Source organism: Manis javanica, chromosome 3 (assembly GCF_040802235.1).
Source record: "Manis javanica isolate MJ-LG chromosome 3, MJ_LKY, whole genome shotgun sequence".
In the NCBI taxonomy this organism is placed as follows: domain Eukaryota; kingdom Metazoa; phylum Chordata; class Mammalia; order Pholidota; family Manidae; genus Manis; species Manis javanica.
In genome coordinates, this window is record NC_133158.1 from 168,134,288 (window position 1) to 168,154,442 (window position 20,155).

At 37.6% G+C, this 20,155-nt stretch overlaps 1 protein-coding gene and 1 long non-coding RNA gene across 7 annotated transcripts in view; one reads left to right on the plus strand and one right to left on the minus strand.

Moving 5' to 3' along the window:
- PPP2R3A (protein phosphatase 2 regulatory subunit B''alpha) overlaps positions 1-20,155 on the plus strand; it is a 219,482-nt gene that overhangs the window by 95,940 nt on the left and 103,387 nt on the right. For all 6 annotated transcript variants that reach the window (XM_037022878.2, XM_073232349.1, XM_073232350.1 and 3 more), the window contains one exon: positions 7,755-7,857. In XM_037022878.2, the coding sequence (XP_036878773.1) occupies positions 7,755-7,857 (103 nt within the window). The remainder of the gene's footprint in view (positions 1-7,754; positions 7,858-20,155) is intronic.
- LOC140848501 (uncharacterized) overlaps positions 1-20,155 on the minus strand; it is a 218,467-nt gene that overhangs the window by 54,653 nt on the left and 143,659 nt on the right. The gene's annotated exons all lie outside the window — the stretch shown is intronic.

Here is a 20,155-nt window from a genome sequence, read left to right on the forward strand (position 1 = left end):
ACTTTTGTGTATGGAGCTTTTGACAAAATACAGTTTTATTCTTTTACATGTAGCTGTCCAGTTTTGCCAACACCAGCTGTTGAAGAGGCTGTCATTTCCCCATTGTATACCCATGTCTCCTTTATCATATATTAATTGGCCATATATGTGTGGGTTTGTATCTGGAATCTCTATTCTGTTCCATTGATCTATGGGTCTGTTTTTGTGCCAGTCCCAAATTGTTTTGATTACTATGGCTTTGCAGTAGAGCTTGAAGTCAGGGAGCATAATCCCCCCAGCTTTATTCTTCTTGCTCAGGATTGCTTTGGCTGTTTGGGGTCTTTTGTGGTTCCATATGAATTTTAGAATGATTTGCTCTAGTTCATTGAAGAATGCTGTTGGTATTTTGATAGAAATTACATTGAACCTATAGACTGCTTTCGGCAGGGTGGCCATTTTGACAATATTAATTCTTCTTATCTATGAGCATGGGATGTGTTTCCATTTATTGGTATCTTCTTTAATTTCTCTCATGAGTGTCTTGTAGTTTTCAGAGTATAGGTCTTTCACTTCCTTCATTAGGTTTATTCTTAGGTATTTTATTCTTTCTGATGCAATTGTGAATGGAATTGTTTTCCTGGTTTCTCTTTCTGCTTGTTCATCATTAACATATAGGAATGCAACAGATTTCTGTGTATTAATTTTGTATCCTGCAACTTTGCTGAATTCAGATATTAGATCTAATAGTTTTGGAGTGGACTCTTTAGGTTTTATTTATGTTCAATATCATGTCATCTGCAAACAGGGACAGTTTGACTTCTTCCTTGCCAATCTGGATGCCTTTTATTTCTTTGTGTTGTTTGATTGTCATGGCTAGGACCTCCAGTACTATGTTGAATAAAAGTGGTGAGAGTGGGCATCCTTGTCTTGTTCCCAATCTTATAGGAAAAGCTTTCAGCTTTTCACTGCTAAGTATGAAGTTGGCAGTGTGTTTGTTGCATATGGCCTTTATTATGTTGAGGTACTTACCCTCTATATCCATTTTGTTGAGAGTTTTTATCATGAATGGATGTTGAATTTTGTCAAATGTTTTTTCAGCATCTATTGAGATGATCATGTGATTTTTGTCCTTTTTGTTGATGTGGTCAATGATACTTATTTTCAAATACTGTACTATCCTTGCATCCCTGGATAAATACCACTTGCTCATGATGGATGATCTTATTGTATTTTTTTAATCAGTTTACCAATATTTTGTTGAGTATTTTTACATCTGTGTTCATCAGGGATATTGGTCTGTAATTTTCTTTTTTTGTGGTGTCTTTGCCTGGTTTTGGTATTAGAGTGATGCTGGCCTTATAGAATGAGTTTGGAAGTAGTCCGTCTTCTACTTCTTGGAATACTTTAAGAAGGATGGGCATTAGCTCTTCTTTAAATGCTTGATAAAATTCAGCCATGAAGCCATCTGGGTCAGGAGTTTTGTTCTTAGGTAGTTTTTTGATTTCCAATTCAATTTCATTGCTGGTAATTGGTCTGTTCAGATTTTCTGTTTCTTCCTGGGTCTATCTTGGAAGGTTGTATTTTTCTAGAAAGTTGTCCATTTCTTCTAGATTGTCCAACTTTTTGGCATATAATTTCTCATAGTATTCTCTAATAATTCTTTGCATTTCTGTGGTGTCCGTTGTGATTCTTCCTTTCTCATTTCTGATTCTGTTTATGTGTGTACACTTTTTTTTTCTGATAAGTCTGGCTAGGGGTTTATCTATTTTGTTTATTTTCTCAAAGAACCATCTCCTGCTTTCATTAATTCATTCTATTGTTTTATTCTTCTTGATTTAATTTTTTTTATGCTCTGATCTTTATTATGTCCCTCCTTCTACTGACTGTGGGTCTCATTTGTTCTTTTTCTATTTTCATTAATTGTGAGTTTAGACTGTTCATTTGGAATTGTTCTTGTTTCTTGAGGTAAGCCTATATTGTGATATACTTTCTTCTTACAACTGCCTTTACTGCATCCAACAGATTTTGCGGTGTTGAGTTATTGTTGTCATTTGTCTCCATATATTGCTTGATCTCTGTTTTTATTTGGTCATTGATTCATTGATTATTTAGGAGCATGTTGTTAAGCCTCCATGTGCTTGTGGGGTTTTTCATTTTCCTTACCTAATTTATTTCTAGTTTCATACCTTTGTGGTCTGAGAAGCTAGTTGGTACAATTTCAATCTTTTTGAATTTACTGAGGCTCTTTTTGTGGCCTAGTATATGATCTGTTCTGGAAAATGTTCCATGTGCACTTGAGAAGAATGTTTATCCTGCTTCTTTTGGGTGTAGAGTTCTGTAGATGATTTTTAGCTCCATCTGTTCTAATATGTTGTTCAGTGCCTCTGTCTCCTTATTTACTTTCTGTCTGATTGTTCTCCTTTGGAGTGAGTAGTGTTTTGAAGTCTCCTACAATGAATGTGTTGCATTCTATTTCTCCCTTTAATTCTGTTAGTATTTGTTTCACGTATTTAGGTGCTGCTCTATTGGGTGCATAGATATTTGTAATAGTTATATCCTATTGTTGGACTGACCCCTTTATCATTATGTAATGTCCTTCTTTGTCTCTTGTTACTTTCTTTGTTTTAAAATCAATTTTGTCTGATATAATTACTGCTACTCCTGCTTTTTTCACCCTATTATTTGCATGAAATATCTTTTACCATCCCTTCACTTTTAGTCTGTGTGTGTTTGGGTTTGAAATGAGTCTCTTGTAGGCAGCATATAGATGGGTCCTGTTTTTTCTCCATTCTGTAACTCTGTCTTTTTTTGTTGCATTCAGTCCATTTACATTTAGGATGATTATCAACAGATATGTACTATTGCCATTGTAGGCTTTAGATTTTTGGTTACCAAAGGTTCAAAGATAGCTTCCTTTCTATCTAACAGTCTATCTTAAATCAGTTATTACTGCATTTCAAATACATTCTAAAGGTTTTTTTTTTTCCCTCCCCTTCTTCTTCCTCCTCTACTTTTTATATATTAGGTGTCATATTCTACACTCTTTGTGTATCCCTTGACCAACTTTGTGGTCAATTGTTTTAATTTTGTACTTGCTTAGTAATTAATTGATCTACTACCTTTATATGGGTTTATTTTCTCTGTTGACAGCTATTTAACCTTAGGAGCACTTACATCTAGAGGAATCCCTTTAATAGTTTTGTGGTGGTGAATTCCCTCAACTTTTGCTTATCTGGAAATTGTTTAATCCCTGCTTCAAATTTAGATGATAATCTTGCCAGATAGAGTATTCTTGGTTGGAGGCCCTTCTGTTTCATTGCATTAAATATATCATGCCACTGCTTTCTGGCCTGTAAGGTTTCTGCTGAGAAGTCTGCTGATAGCCTGATGGGATTTCCTTTACAAGTGATCTTTTTCCTCTCTGGTTGCTTTCAGTACTCTCTCCTTGTCCTTGATCTTTGCCATTTTAATTAGTATGTCTTGGTGTTATCTTCCTAGGGTTCCTTTTGTTGGGTGATCTTTGTGCTTCTGTTACATGAATGTCTATGCCTTCCCCAGATTGAGGGAGTTTTCTACAATTATTTCCTCAAAGAGACCTTCTATCCCTTTGTCTCTTCTCCTCCTGGTACCCCTATAATGCAAATCTTGTTCCGTTTGGATTGGTCACATAGCTCTCTTACTATTCTTTCATTCCTAGAGATCCTTTTTTCTCTGTGTTCCTCAGCTTGTTTTCCTGTTCTCTCATTTCTGTTTCATTCACCATCTCCTCTACATCATCTAATCTACTTTTAAATCCCTCCATTGTATGTTTCATTTCAGATACTACATTCTTCAGCTCTGAGTGGCTTTTTTTAAGGATTTCTTTCTCTTTGTTGAAGTTCTTTCTGAGATCTTGTAACTTTTCTGTAAATCCATGAGCATGTTTATAACTTTTATTTTGAAATCTTTATCAAGAAGATTGGTGATTTCAGTTTCATTAAGCCCTTTTTCTGGTGTTTTTTTCTTGTATTTTTGTTTGGACCAAATTCCTCTGCCTCTTTTTTTTTCAGTGTTTTTATGGTATAATAGATTTGTGTAAGAGGTGCCCTCTCATGCCCAGAAGCTCAGTTTCCTGTGCGGAAGTCCCAGCTGTTGGTGTGCATGGGTGTGGCACCTTTCTGCTTTGCTCCTAGCGATCTGATTTCAGGTGGGCTGTGTGGGCCATCAGCTGATCACAGGAGCACGGCAAATACTCTCTGGAACTGCTATGGGTGGAACCACCCTACCTCCAGCCTGCCGTAATGGCAGGGGCGGCAGACAAGCGGGACTAGTCCCCAGCGGGAGAAAAAAACTCCTGGGGCTGGGCTGCCTGTGTGCACTCAGGGAAGAGCATTGGCACAGCAGGCCTGGAGTTGTTGTGGGCAGAGCCACCCTCTGAACTGCCTATTGTGATGGCGGGGCCACTGGCAAACAGGACCACCACCTGCAGGGAGGAAAGAGCTACTGGGTCTGGCTCCTGCACACAGCTCTCCAGCTGGCCGAAAATAGGGCTGAGCAGGCTGGGGTTTCTTCCCCTACCTACTTGGGAGCAAAGTCTGATTTTACTGCCCACGGGCCTCCAGGCTGTGTTGCCAGTGAAGGGGATGGAGCGTCTGAAGCTCCTGAGGGCTCTCAACCTGTTGGGCTGAAGGCAGGCTGGGGAGGTATTGTCCATCTGACCTTTCTCCTAAACAGAGATCACTGTGCAATCCTTGCCCCTCTGGTGCTCCTCTCACTGCTGGGAAGTCTTTCAAACTGCCCGCCCTCCTTTCTTCCTCAGGGGGGCCGTTAGAGCATGCCTGTTCTCCACAGGCGGCTGGGATCTCAGCTTCCCCACATGTTGCGCCCATCTCTGGTGTCCAGTCCCACTAATCATCAGGGCACTGTGCAATGTGGGCTTATGCTCCTGGAGCATATCTCCAGGGCCAGATGTTCAGCAGTCCTGGGCTTCTTTCTACTCCCTCCCTGCTCCGTTCCTCTTCCTCCCGCCTGTGGGCTACAGTTGCGGGGAGGGCTTGAGTCCAGCTGAATCATGACTTTGCAACTTTACCCTTTTCTGTAGGTTCTTCTCTTCTTCCCCAGATGTGGGTAGTTGATTCTGAAGTCTTCAAGTCACTTTCAGCCCTAGTTGTGTTTGGTGTATTTTCGTGTTCTGTGTGATTTGGGGAGGAGGTTTTTGCCTTGCTTTCCTACACCACCATCTTTTTTCCAGAATCCTCTAGCTTTCACAACTTTTAGTATCTCCTTTTGTTTTGCCATATTAAATTCACCAGCTACTAACATTAGCTAAAAATCATAATACACTTTTTCTTTCCATTCCATGCTTCTGATAGGAAAAGACCATTCCTAATTTGACTTTTCCTCTCAGACTGTCTCTCATCTGTCACATCTGTGACTTCTGTTTGGTAATGCTATCCTTTTTTTTATAAAGGGCTCTGTTTGAAAGACTTCATGGCCATTTTTGTTGTAATCACCCCACCTATTTTCTAATCCTGAGAGGTGGCTCCCATCAGTACCTATAGCACTAATCTTTTTCTGAAATGTATATTTAACTTTAGAGGCCTTAAGCATGCTGAGGAATGACAAATAGAATAAATATACTGATCATACTATTGCTTTAATAATCACAAATGAAGTCAGTTAAGTATGCATCTGTTAGCCAGATCATAAACATTTTTTGAGAATCTTTTATGTGGAAGTCAGTATGCTAAGTGCTAAGGGAAAAAAAGCTAAAACTTTTCCTGCCCTTTAGTTGCCAGAGAGATAAAAGAAAGCTAACACTATACAAAGGTACATATAATATAAATTAAATAGTGCAAAGATTAGTAAGGAATTTAGTTATCAGAGAAGGCTTTTTGAACGAGGTGGGTTATTAGCTGAACCTTAAAGAATAGCCAGCATTCAGTAGCAAAGTTGGGAGGGGTGGTATTCTGGGGGAGTATAAGAGCATGAGAAGTGGCACATAGGCAAGAGCACATGACACACTCAGGGAATAGCTGCCTGGACTGGAAGCTTCATTTAGCAAAGTAGTGAGATAGGTAGGTAGGCAGCCTCCAGCCTAATTATAGAGGGCCATAAATGCCCAGCTTAGGCATTTAGACTGAGCCATGTAAACAGTAGAGAGCTACTGAATTTTTTGGGAAAGGGGAATTAAATAATCAAAGAATGTTTAGAATGATGAATTGTCTAAGATACCAGGTTGAGTAAACATTGAAGCCTGTTATGACTTCTTCCCTTCTAGCATTCTCAGCATAAAGTCATAAGACCCTGGGCCTGACGGTATAATGGAAAAAGAAAAGAAGGAATGGTTGTCTAAAACATTTTAAATAAATACTCCCCCAGACTTCTGTATTCCCATCCTGAATTCTAAGCACCTTAGGGTCCAAGCTAGAAACCTAGGAGTCATCATAAACTTCCCCCTTCCTTTTACCCCTTCACACCTATCAACTACCACATCCTTTTCATTTCAACCAAATTTGCCTCTTTCTCTCCATCGCCCAATGCCAGTAACCATGCTCAAGCCCTTGTTTGGATTTTCATTTGATATTTCTAAAAAAAAAACACATGGGATTGTGTCACTTTCTAAGTTAAAATTATTCTGTGGACTAGGCTAAATTCCAGGCTTCTTTATATATAAAAGGTCCTCCAGCATCTGATATTACATGATCATGTTCCCTTCTCTTACCACCCCAGCGTTTGTAGCTGTCTGAATATTCCATGCATTTTCACTCCATGCATTTGTGCAGCAACTCTTGGTCCACAATATCCTTCTTCCCCACATCCTCTCTTTAGGGAATCTCACTGTCCCTCCTGTGTCTTTCCATAACACCCTGTGCTTATTGCTTCTGCCATGGCTATCATGCAGTAGTATAATCTTACCGGTGTAGTGCTTTCACTGGACTACAAGCTCCTTATAGGGTACAGAACTGTCTTATTTTCTTTGTATCCCAAGTATCCTGAAGGCCAGACACACAATTAGCATTCAACAAATGATTAAGGAAGGAAACAAGAAAATTTGGAGACTGATTGAATACAGAGAAAATAAGGAAGAGAAATAAGTTCAAAATGACTTCAAAATCTCAAGTCCAGACAACTCAGAATGTTACCACTGTTAACAAAAATAGATGTCTAAAGGACTGACTTTGAGAGGAATATTTTAAATTTGATTTTTGATATTTTAATTTTGCTTTCAAGAGTATAGTATCCAAGTAGAAATGTCCAGCAATTAGTTGGATGTAAGGAATTCTTAGAGCATGAAGATTTATTAGGGCATTCTATTTTTTTTTTAAGCCTGTCCTTCAAAATATAATTTCAAAAGTACCTTATCCTGTTAGCCCTGACTATATCTGCCAACTTGGGCAAACCAAAGCTTACGTCTTAAGTGGTGCATAGTGGTCCCTCTGATGTGTTCCCTCCTGGCTAGCAGGTAGCTCTGAGCTCTGGTTCCAGATGTCCTATGCTAAACCTGAATAGACATTCTCCCTCAAGTATGTTTTTAGCAGCACTCATTCAGTTGATTCTGTGCTCTCAGCTCCAGAAACATTTTACAAAAATAATATACCATCTTATAATTTAGCTTTTATTAAGATGTCCCTTGGACAAAATCAAGATCATGGGAAAATTCCCATTTTTAATCATTGAAAAGAGAGCACTTAATTCGTGATGAACGGCCATCAGTTCAGACTGAAATCAACTGTTGACTTTATAGTCATTGTTCACAGTGGCCCATCTTCCTAAGCAGTTGTTTTCTTTTCTAGGTTGCTGAATAACCATCATGATGATGCCTCAAAGTTTATCTGTCTTCTAGCAAAGCCCAGCTGCAACTCTCTAGAACAAGAGGATTTTATCCCTTTACTTCAGGTAGTTTTCATTTCCTTTTAAAAAGGGGTTTATTTTTAGAGTTTCAGATTTTTTTTTTAATTCTCCAACTCTAATGTATGTATGTCATGTATGTCATTTGACATACATAAATGTAGAGATTAGATTTCTAGAAGAGTGGTTTTCAAGCTTATTTTAGCAAAAAAATCCTTTTTTAAAATGAAAACACAGAACCCATAGTATAAAAGGCTACTCCCACTGAAGAAGAGGAGAGGGGCCACTCAGTCCCCCCATTGCCCAACCACAGCTAAAGCACCTTCTGAAACCAGGTTTTTGGCCTAGTTGACCTTTGTTAAGGTCAAAGAGAAAGAGATCTGCCACAGAAAGAGCCCACTTGGAGAGTATTTATATCTAGGCCTTCCAATGAGGATCAGTTACATGCCAGTTTTCGATCTGTTTTTACTATAGCATTCTTCATAGACTGATACATTGCCTTTTGATAATCTTAATTTCATGTCTAAATATTCAGTTTTCCTTAGGAGATCAAAAATTCCTTAAAGTCAAGGTCTGTCTTTCATTTCTGCTCAACACACATCATTGTTAGTTTTTCCAGTAAATCCTTGTTGACTGTGAGTGACAAAATACATTGACAGTAGGGTTTTTTTTTTAAGTTATATTCATGGCTGTCACCATCTTTGTGTTGTATTGTTGGTTATTATTGAAATAAAACAAAAAAATACAAATCATAAGTGTATTCACCAATCTGTGACTTTTCACAGTATAAGCACATCTTACAACTAGCACCCAGATCAAGAAACAAAACATTACCAGAACTCCAAACCCCTTGCATTCCCTCCCAGTCACTGCCACTCTAGGGTAACCACTATCCTGACTTCTAATACCATATGACATAGATTTTTATTTATAGCAACAATTTTCCATGTTTAAAATATGAAATTTGATTATGATTTATTTTATGTTCAGGGTCTTTCAGCTTGTCTTAATTTACATAATGGCCTTGATTATCCTTTGATTTATCTGCTATGTTTTTGTTCCACTTTAAAAAGTACTCATGAGATGAAGGCCTACTTAAATAGCTCTCTCTCTGATAATACCACCCAATAATCAAGACAGTGTGTTATTGGCAGAAGGAAACCCAAATGGATCAATGTAGAGAGAACCCAGAACAGAATAGAGAACCCAGAAATAGAGCAATACAGTATGCCCAACTGATTTTATTAAATAGTTTTAATAGTTTTCAATTTACAGAAAAATTAAGATAGTGCAAAGAGTTTCCATATAACCTGCTTCCTGTTTCCCTCATTATAAAACATCTTACATTAATAAGGTACAACTGTTACAGTTAAGCAACCAGTATTGATAACATTATTATTAACCAATTGTTTCAGCGTTTTAAGATCTCCTTGGTTTTAGTTGTAATATCTCCTTAGGCTCCTCTTGGATGTGACAATTTCTTAGACTTTTCTTGTGTTTCATGATCTTGAAAGCTTTAAGGAGTACTAGACTAGTCATATATATTGGTAGGATGCCCCACTACTAGAATTTGTCTGATGTTTTTCTCATTATAAGACTGTGATGATGGGTTATTGGGAAGAAGATGAAAGAAATAAAGTGCCATTTTTATTATATCATATTAAGAGTAAATATAAAACAAAATACTCATGAGAATGAGGTTTCTTAATAGTTTTTTACATTTAATCAGGATCAATATACATAATAATGTACATTACATACTCTTACTTACGTTTTGTGAAATTGCATATATTCAATATTTGAAATACATTGCTATTAAACATTAGGTTTTAATACCAGTTTTGGCCCATCTCTGATTCCTACAAACTACATTTTTTGGGTCCACTTGGCTGACTAGCTTCTGTTTGGGTCTGGCCAATGAATACCACTGCCTGAACTGGAAGAGCAAAGGAGAGAGAAGTCATCATTTCTTCCCTACTCTCTGCTTTAGCAGAACAACTATATCTCTCTATTATGTACTACAGCTTCTGCTGGACAGCCCCATCTCCACAGTTCTGGTGCCTACTGGGCTCCCATAACTCTATTCCTCCCCTTGTTCCTTTGGCCCTAGTGACTATAATAGTGTCCTCCTGTTTCTGGTCCCTAGTGCCTTTCTATTCCCTTGTCTGTTCCCTTAACCTGCCCACAACTTTATACCTAGTGCCTTCATGAAAGGTTCATGAGGGTGAATCTTTTTTCCTGTGAGGACACTATCCTAAGTTTTATCAGAATCTTTAATAAATAATAAAACCTCTGAGAGGAATATAAATTAAGTGTATACCAAGAGAATTACAAAAAAAAAACTATAATTATGAGCTAATGGACATAAAATAAATCATAATCAAATTTCATATTGTAAACATGGAAAATTGTTGCTATAAATAAAAATCTAAGGAGAAATCTTATTTTTATTTAAGAAGTGAACTTCTGGTAAAAAAAAAAATGAGACTGAATAGTTACATTTTTCCCCCATTCTTTCTCAGACTCATTTGAAATTAAGTATAGAAATTTAAAAGGAGCACCTAAATAAATCAACTACTAACAGACATGAGGGGAGAAACTGACAGTAAAGCAATAATGGTAGGGGATGTTAACACCCCACTTAAATCAATGGATAGATCACCCAGACAGAGAATCAGTAAAGAAACAGTAGCCTTAAATAACTCATTAGGCCAGATGGACTTAAAAGGTAAACAGAATACTCCATCCAAAAACAGCAGAATAGACATTCTTTTCAAATGTACATTACCTAGGATAAATCACATTAGTTCAGAAAACAAGCCATAATAAATTTAAGAAGACTGAAGTCATATCAAACATCTTTCAGACCACAGCAGTATGAAACTAGAAATCAGTTACAAGAATAAAAGAAAAAACACAAACACATGGAGGCTAAACAACATGCTACTAAACAGTAGGTCAACAACAAATCAAAAAGAAAAACAAAAATATCTTGAGACAAATGAAAGTGGAAACATCTTTCTAAAACCCATGGGGCACAGCAAAGCAGTTTTAAAAGGGAAATTTAGTGATACAGGCCTATCTCAAGAAACAAGAAAAATCTCAATTTTACCTTATATCTAAAAGAACTAAAAAAGGAACAGTGCTAAAATTGGTGGAAAGAAGGAAATAATAAAAAAGGTAACAGAAGAAATAAATGAAATAGAGTCCAAGTAATAATAATAATAATAATAATAATAATAATAATAATAATAATAATAGAAAATATCAGTAAAACTAAGATTTGGTTCTTTGACAAGATAAACAAAATTGATAAGTCATTAGCCACACTCATCAGAAAAAAAGGGAGAGGAATCAAGCAAAATAAAAAATGACAGAGAAGTTACAACCAACACCACAGAAGTACAAAGAATTATGAGAGACTACTACAAACAGCTATACACCTAATAACAAATTAGACAACCTAGAAGAAATAGATATACAGCTAATAACAAATTAGACAACCTAGAAGAAATAGATAAATTCCTAGAAATGTACAATCTTCCAAGACTGCATCAGGAAGAAATAGAAAATCTTAATAGAACAATTACTAGTAACAAAATTGAATCAGTAATCAAAAACCTCCAAACAAACAAAAGGCCAGGACCAGATGGCTTCACAGATGAATTCTATGAAACATTTAAGGAAGAGCTAATACTTGTCCTTTTTAAACTACTCCAAAAAATAGAAGAAGGATTGGTTCCAAACTAATTCTATAAGGCCAGTGTTACCCTGATACCAAAACCAGACAAAGACACAAAAAAAATAGAAAATTACAGACCAATATCCCTGATGAATACATGCAAAAATCCTCAACAAAATATTAGCAAACCAAACTAAAAATACATTAAAAGGATCATACACCATGATGAAGTGGAATTTATTCCAGGGATTAACATCCTGTGGAGTTCAACATCAGTCAAAGTGATTACCACCTTAACAAAATAAAGAATAGAAATGATCATCCCAATACATGGAGAAAAGGCTTTTCTTTTTCTTTTCTATAAAATTCAACATCCATTCGTGATGAAAACTCTCAACAAAATGTATATGGAGGGAAGATGCTTCAATGTAATAAAGGCCATGTATGACAAACCCACACTTAATATCATACACAACAGTGAAAAGCTTTTTCTCTAGGACCAGGAGTAAGATAAGGATGCCCACACTCACCACTTTCATTAAAAAGTACTAAAACTTGTAGCCACAGCAATCAGAAAAGAAAAAGAAAAGCATCCAAATTGGTAAGGAAAAAGCAAAATTGTAACTATTTGCAGATGACATACTATTTATATAGAGAGAGAAAACCCTAGACTCCACAAAAAAAACTTTTAGAACTAGTAAGTGATTTTAATAAAGCTAAGGATACAAATTTAATATATGGTTTGAATTTCTGTACACCAATGCTGAATTATCAGAAAGATAAATGAAGAAAAAGATCCCATTTACAACTGCATCAAAATGAATAAAATACCTGGGAAAAATTCTAATCAAGGAAGTGAAAGACCTGTACTCTAAAAATTGTAAGACTTATTAAAAGAAATTGAAGATGGCACAGAAAGATATTCTATGCTCAAAGATGGAAGAGTCAACTTTGTTAAAATGTCCATATGACCCAAAGCAATCTACAGATTCAGTGAAATTCCTTTTAAAATGCCAGTGGCCTTTTCACAGAACTAGAACAAATAATCCTAAAATTTGTATGGGCCCACAGAAGACCCCAACTAGCCAAAACGATCTTGAGAAAGAAAAACAAAGCTGGGGGTATCATGCTCACCAATTTCAAACTCTACTACAAAGCTATAGTAATCAAACAGTGTGGTACTGGCAAAAAAAAATAAACACACACACAGATCAATGGAATAAAATAGCCCACAACTAAACCCACACTTTTATCTTCAATTAATCTATGACAAAACAGGCAAGAAAATACAATGGAGAAAAGACAGTCATTTCAATAAATGATATTGGAGAAACTGGACAGCTAAATAAACTCACAACAGATTGATGACCTAAATTTAAGATCTGAAACCACAAAACTCCTAAAAGATAACTTAGGCAATAAACTCTTTGACATCAATCTTGGCAATATTTTTTTTTGCATCTGTCTCCTGTACAAGAGCATCAAAAGCAAAAAGTAAACAATCTGTACTTCATTAAACTAAAAAATTTTGCATAGCAACTGGGTGAAGATATTTGCAAATGGTATATCCAATAAGGGGTTAACATCCAAAATGTATAAAGAATTCATACAACTCAACAACAAACAAAAAATCTAAAAATGGACAGAGGACCTGAATAGATATTTTTCCACAGAAAATATACAAATGGACAACAGAAATATGAAAAGATGCTGAACATCATTAATTATTAAGGAAAAGCAAAACTACAATGTGATATCACCTCACCTGTCAGAATAGCTAGTATCAAAAAAACCAAGAAATAGTGAGTTTCAGTGACATTCTGAAGAAAAGGGAACCTTCAACACTTAATGGGACTGTAAATTGATGGAGCCACTATGAAAAACAGTATGGAGTTTCCTTTAAAAATTATAAATAGAGGCAGAAGAGGAGCCAAAATGGCAGTGTGATTAGGGCAGCAGAAATCTCCTCCCAAAATCATACATTTTTTGAAAATACAACAAATACAACTATTTCTAAAAGAGAGACCAGAGGATACAGTACAACAACCAGGCTACATCTACATCTGTGAGAAGTCAGCATCTCACGATGTGTGTAAGATATAAGCCGCGGCCTGGTGGGACCCGAGTGCTTCCCCAACCCCAGCTCACCAGCAGGAGGAAAGGAGTCGGTGTGGGGAGGCAGCGGAAGCACAGGACTGCTAAATAACCAGCCCTAGTAATCCACACCAGGAGCACAGAAACACATTACATGGTGTGATTGATATTAGGGAAATGGAAAAGTAAAATCTATAAGCGGGTTCCTGCAGCTGGCTCCTCTGGGACAAAAGAAAAGCAAGTGCTTTTTAAAAGTCTTATGGGGACAGGGGCTTCACAGCTGGATGGAATCATCCTGGCACACTCAGCCCAGCAGGCTGGGAATCCTGAGGAACTTCAGACGCCCCAGCCCCCTGGGTGGCAACGCAGCTCTGAAGCCCCTCATGGTGATAAGCACCCTGCCATTTGTTCCCCCCAGCCAGCGCAGCCCTGCCCACAGTGGCAGAGTAGCCGGAGAGCAGCCCTGCCCACAGCAACTGCCTAGAGCCTCCCGGGATGCAGCCACCTAGGCCAGACCCAGAGTCCATCGCCAGCATGCAGCTGCAGGCACAGGCAGAGAAAGCAGGGGCAAGGTATGAAGGTGCGCCATTCTCACAGGAGAGCACACCCGGCATGCATGCCACTCCCCACAGGGCTGTGGGCTACCCTGACGGTGGTGCTGCCCACAGCAACTCAGGGAATTAACCCAGAAACTGCTCCCAGTGTACGGGTAACCGACACAGGCAGCAGAGAAGGGCAAGGAGACCAGCAAGCAGGAAGGAACTTTGTTCTCCCAGCTGACACACACACCTGCCTATGACTACCTCTGTTGCCATGAAAAGGCAGAAGAATTTGGTCCAGTCCAGAATTACCCAGACAACCCCCGAGATAGGGCCTGGGGAGATAGATTTAGCCAATCTTCCTGAAAAAGAATTCAAAATAAAGGTCATAACCACACTGATGGACCTCCAGAGAAGTATGCAAGAGCTAAGGGATGAAGTCAAGAGGGAGAATACAGAAATAAAACAATCTCTGGAAGGGCTCAAGAGCAGACTGGATGAGGTGCAAGAGACCATTAATGGAATAGAAATCAGAAAACAGGAATACAGAGAAGCTGAGGCAGAGAGATAAAAGGATCTCCAGGAAAGAAAGAATATTAAGAGAACTGTGTGACCAATCCAAACGGAAAAATATTCGCATTATAGAAGTACCAGAAGAAGACGAGAGAAAAAGGGATAGAAAGTGTCTTTGAAGAAATAATTGCTGAAAATTTCCCCAAACTGGGGGAGGAAATAGTCTCTCAGACCATGGAAGCCCACAGATCTCCCAACACTAGGAACCCAAGGAAGACAACACCAAGACATATAATAATTTAAATGTCAAAGACCAAAGACAAGGACAGAGTATTAAAGGCAGCCAGAGAGAGAAAAAAGGTAACCTACAAAGGAAAACACATCAGGCTATCATCAGACTTCTCAACAGAAACCTTACAGGCCAGAACAGAATGGCATGATATATTTAATGCAATGAAACAGAAGGGCCTTGAACCAAGAATACTGTATCCAGCACGACTATCATTTAAATATGAAGTAGGAATTAAACAATTCCCAGACAAGCAAAAGCTGAGGGAATTTGCCTCCCACAAACCACATCTACAGGGTATTTTAGAGGGACTGTTCTAGACGGGAGCACTCCTAAGACTAAATAGATGTAATCAGAGAAAATAAAATCACAACAAAGAAAGCAGACCAACCAAATACTAACTAAAGGCAAAAAATAAAATTAACTTCACAAAAGCAGTTAAAGGAAACACAAGAGTACAGAATAAAACACCTAACATATAAAGCATGGAGGAGGAGGAATAAGAAGGGTGAGAAATAAAGAATCATCAGACTTAGTAAGAGACTTAAGTTAGACGGTTAGATAGTAAAGGAGCTACCTTTGAACCATTGGTAAACCACAAATCTTAAGCCTGCAATGGCAATAAGTACATATCTTTCAATAATCACCCTAAATGTAAATGGAATGAATGCACCAACCAAAAGACACAGAGTAATAGAATGGGCAAAAAACCAAGACCCATCTATATGCTGCTTACAAGAGACTCACCTCAAACCCAAAGATGTACACAAACTAAAAGTCAAGGGATGGAAAAAGATATTTCATGCAAACAACAGGGAGAAAAAAGCAGGTGTTGCAGTACTTGTATCAGACAAAATAGACTCCAAAACAAGAGAAAAGTAACAAGAGATAAAGAAGGACATTAGATAATGATAAAAGGGTCAGTCCCACAAGAGGATATAACCATTATAAATATATATGCACCCAATACAGGGGCACCAAAATATGTGAAACAAATGCTAACAGAATTAAACAAGGAAATAGAATGCAATGCATTCATTCTATGAGACTTCAACACACCACTCACTCCAAAGGACAGATCCACCAGACAGAAAATAAATAAGGACACAGAGGCACTGAACACACCAGAACAGATGGACCTAACAGACATCTACAGAACTCTACACCCAAAAGCAGCAGGATACACATTCTTCTCAAGTGCACATGGAATATTTTCCAGAATAGACCACATACTAGGCCATAAAAAGAGCCTCAGTAAATTCCAAAAGATTGAAATTCTACCAACCACCTTCTCAGACCACAAAGGTATAAAACTAGAAATAAATTGTACGAAGAAAACAAAAAGCCTCACAAACACAAGGACACTTAACAACATGCTCCTAAATAAGCAATGAATCCATGAACAAATTAAAATAGAGATCAAGCAATATATGGAGACAGCAACAGCACAAAGGCCCAACTTCTGTGGGACACAGCGAAGGTAGTTCTAAGAGGAAAGTATATAGCATTCCAGGCCTATTTAAAGAAGGAAGAACAATCCCAAATAAATAGTTTAAAGTCACAATTATTGAAACTGGAAAAAGGAGAACAAAAGAGGCCCAAAGTCAGAAGAAGGGGGGACATAATAAAGATGAAATAAATAAAATTCAGAAGAATAAACCAGTAGAAAACAATCAATGAAACCAAGAGCTGGTTCCTTGAGAAAATAAACAAAATAGATAAGCCCCTAGCCAGACTTATTAAAAGAAAAAGAGAATCTGTACACATCAAAAGAATCAAATGGGAAAGGAAAAAATCATGACAAACCCCATAGATATACAAAGAATTATTAGAGAATACTATGAGAATCTATATGGTAACAACCTGGAAAACCTAGAACAAATGGGTAACTTCCTAGAAAAATACAACCTTCCAAGACTGACCTATGAAGAAACAGAAAATCTAAGCAGACCAATTACCAGCAATGAGATTGAATCAGTAATCAAAAAACTACCCAAGAACAAAACTGGACCAGATGAATTCACCACTGAATTTTATCAGATATATAGAGAAGACATATTACCCATTCTCCTTAAAGTTTTCCAAAAAACAGAAGAGGTGGGAATACTTCCAAACTCATTCTATGAAGCCAGCATCACTCTATTACCAAAACCACGCAAAAACTGCACAAAAAAGAAAATTACAGACCAATATCCCTGATGAACATAAATGCAAAAATATTCAACAAAATATTAGCAAACCGAATTCAGAAATACATCAAGACGATCATATACCATGATCAAGTGGGGTTCATCTCAGGGATGCAAGGATGGTACAACATTCAAAAATCCATCAACATCATCCACCACATAAACAAAAAGGACAAAAACCACATGATCATCTCCATAGACACTGAAAAAATTCAACATCCATTCGTGATAAAAACTCTCAACAAAATGGGTATAGAAGGCAAGTACCTCAACATAATAAAGGCCATATATGACAACCCACAGGAACATCATATGTAACAGCAAGAAGCAGAAAGCTTTTCCTCTAAGATCGGAAACAAGACAGGAATGCCCAATCTCCCCACTGTTATTCAACATAGTACTGGAGGTCCTAGCCACAACAATTAGACAAAACAAAGAAATACAAGGAATCCAGATTGGTAAAGAGGAAGTCAAACTGTCACTATTTGCAGATGACATGATATTGTACATAAAAAATCCTAAAGACTCCCCTCAAAAACTACTAGAACTAATATCTGAATTCAGCAAAGTTGCAGGATACAAAATTAATATATATAAATCTGCTGTACTCCTTTACACTAACAATGAACTAGCAGAAAGAGAAATCAGGAAAACAATTCCATTCACAATTGCATCAAAAAGATTAAAGTACGTAGGAATAAATCTAACCAAGAAATTGAAAGACCTATACCCTGAAAACTATAAAACACTCTTAAGAGAAATTAAAGAGGACACTAACAAATAGAAACTCATCCCATGCTCCTGGCTAGGAGGAATTAATATTGTCAAAATGGCCATCCTGCCTAAAGCAATCTACAGATTCAATGCAATCCCTATCAAAATACCAACAGCATTCTTCAACAAACTAGAACAAATAGTTCAAAAATTCATATGGAACCACAAAAGAACCCGAATAGCCAAAGCAATCCTGAGAAGGAAGAATAAAGCAGGGGGGATCTCACTTCCCAACTTCATGCTCTCCTACAAAGCCACAGTAATTACTACAATTTGATTCTGGCACAAGAACAGACCCACAGACTAGTGGAACAGAATAGAGTCCAAACATTAACCCAAATATATATGGTCAATTAATATATGATAAAGGAGCCATGGACATACAAGGGGGAAATGACAGCCTCTTCAACAGCTCATATTGGCAAAACTGCACAGCTCCATGTAAGGGAATGAAACTGTATCATTGTGTAACCCCATACACAAAAGTAAATTCGAAATGGATCAAAAACCTGAATATAACTCATGAAACCATAAAACTCTTAGAAAAAAATATAGGCAAAAATCTCTTGGACATAAACATGAGCAACTTCTTCATGAACATATCTCCCCAGACAAGGTAAACAAAGTCCAAAATGAACAAGTGAGACTATATCCAGCTGAAAAGCTTCTGTACAGCAAAGGACACCACCAATAGAACAAAAGGCATCCTGCAGTATGGAAGAATATATTCATAAATGACAGATCCAATAAAGGGTTGGCATCCAAAATATATAAAGTGCTCACACACCTCAACAAACAAAAAACAAATAATCTAATGAAAAAATGGCCAGAGGAGCTGAACAGTTCTCCAAAGAAGAAATTCAGATGGCCAACAGATACATGAAAAGATGCTTCACATCACTAGTCATCAGAGAAATGCAAATTAAAACCACAGTGAGATATCACTTCACCATCCAAAAGACAAACAACAACAAATGTTGGCAAGGTTGTGGAGAAAGGGGAACCCCCCTACACTGCTGGTGGGAATGTAAATTAGTTCAGCCATCTGGAAAGCAATATGGAGGTTCCTCAAAAAACTCAAAATAGAACTACCATTTGACCCAGAAATTCCACTCCTAGGAATTTACCCTAAGAATACAGTAGCCCAGTTTGAAAAAGACATATGCACTCCTATGTTTATTGCAGCACTGTTTACAATAGTCAAGAAATGGAAGCAACCTAAGTGTCCATCAGTAGATGAATGGATAAAGAAGATGTGGTACATATACACAATGGAATATTATTCGGCCATAAGAAGAAAACAAATACTACCATTCACAGCAAAATGGATGGGGCTAGAGGGTATTATGCTCAGTGAAATAAGCCAGGCAGAGAAAGACAAGTACCAAATGATTTCACTCATATGTGGAGTATAAGAACAAAGCAAAAACTGAAGGAACAAAACAGCAGCAGACTCACAGAACCCAAGAATGGACTAACAGTTGCTAAAGGGAAAGGGACTGGGGAGGATGGGTGGGAAGGGAGTGAGAAGGAGGGGGAAGGAAAGGGGGCATTATGATTAGCATGTATAAGGTGGGGGGGCACAGGGAGAGCTGTGCAGCACAGAGAAGACACGTAGTGATTCTACAGAATCTTACTATGCTGATGGACACTGACTGCAATGGGGTAGGTGGGGGGGCGGGATTTGGTGATGGGGAAGTCTAGTAAACATAATGTTCCTCATATAATTGTAGATTAGTGATAGCAAAATTTAAAAAATGGACAGAGGTTCTGAACAGCCACTTCTACACAGAAGAAATTCAGATGGCCAACAGGCATATGAAAAGATGCTGTGCATTGCTAATCATCAGAGAAATGCAAATTAAAATCACAATGAGATATCACCTCACACCAGTTAGGATGGCCACCATCCAACAGACAAACAAAAACAAATGTTGGCGAGGTTGTGGAGAAAGGGGAACCCTCCTACACCACTGGTGGGAATGTAAATTAGTTCAACCATTGTGGAAAGCAGTATGGAGGTTTCTCAAAATGCTCAAAGTAGAAATACCATTTGACCCAGAAATTCCACTCCTAGGAATTTACCCTAAGAATGCAGCAGCCCAGTATGAAAAAGACAGATGCACCCCTATTTTTATCACAGCACTATATACAATAGCCAAGACATGGAAGCAACCTAAGTGTCCATCAGTAGATGAATAGATAAAGAAGATGTGGTACATATACACATGGAATATTATTCAGCAATAAGAAGAAAACACATCCT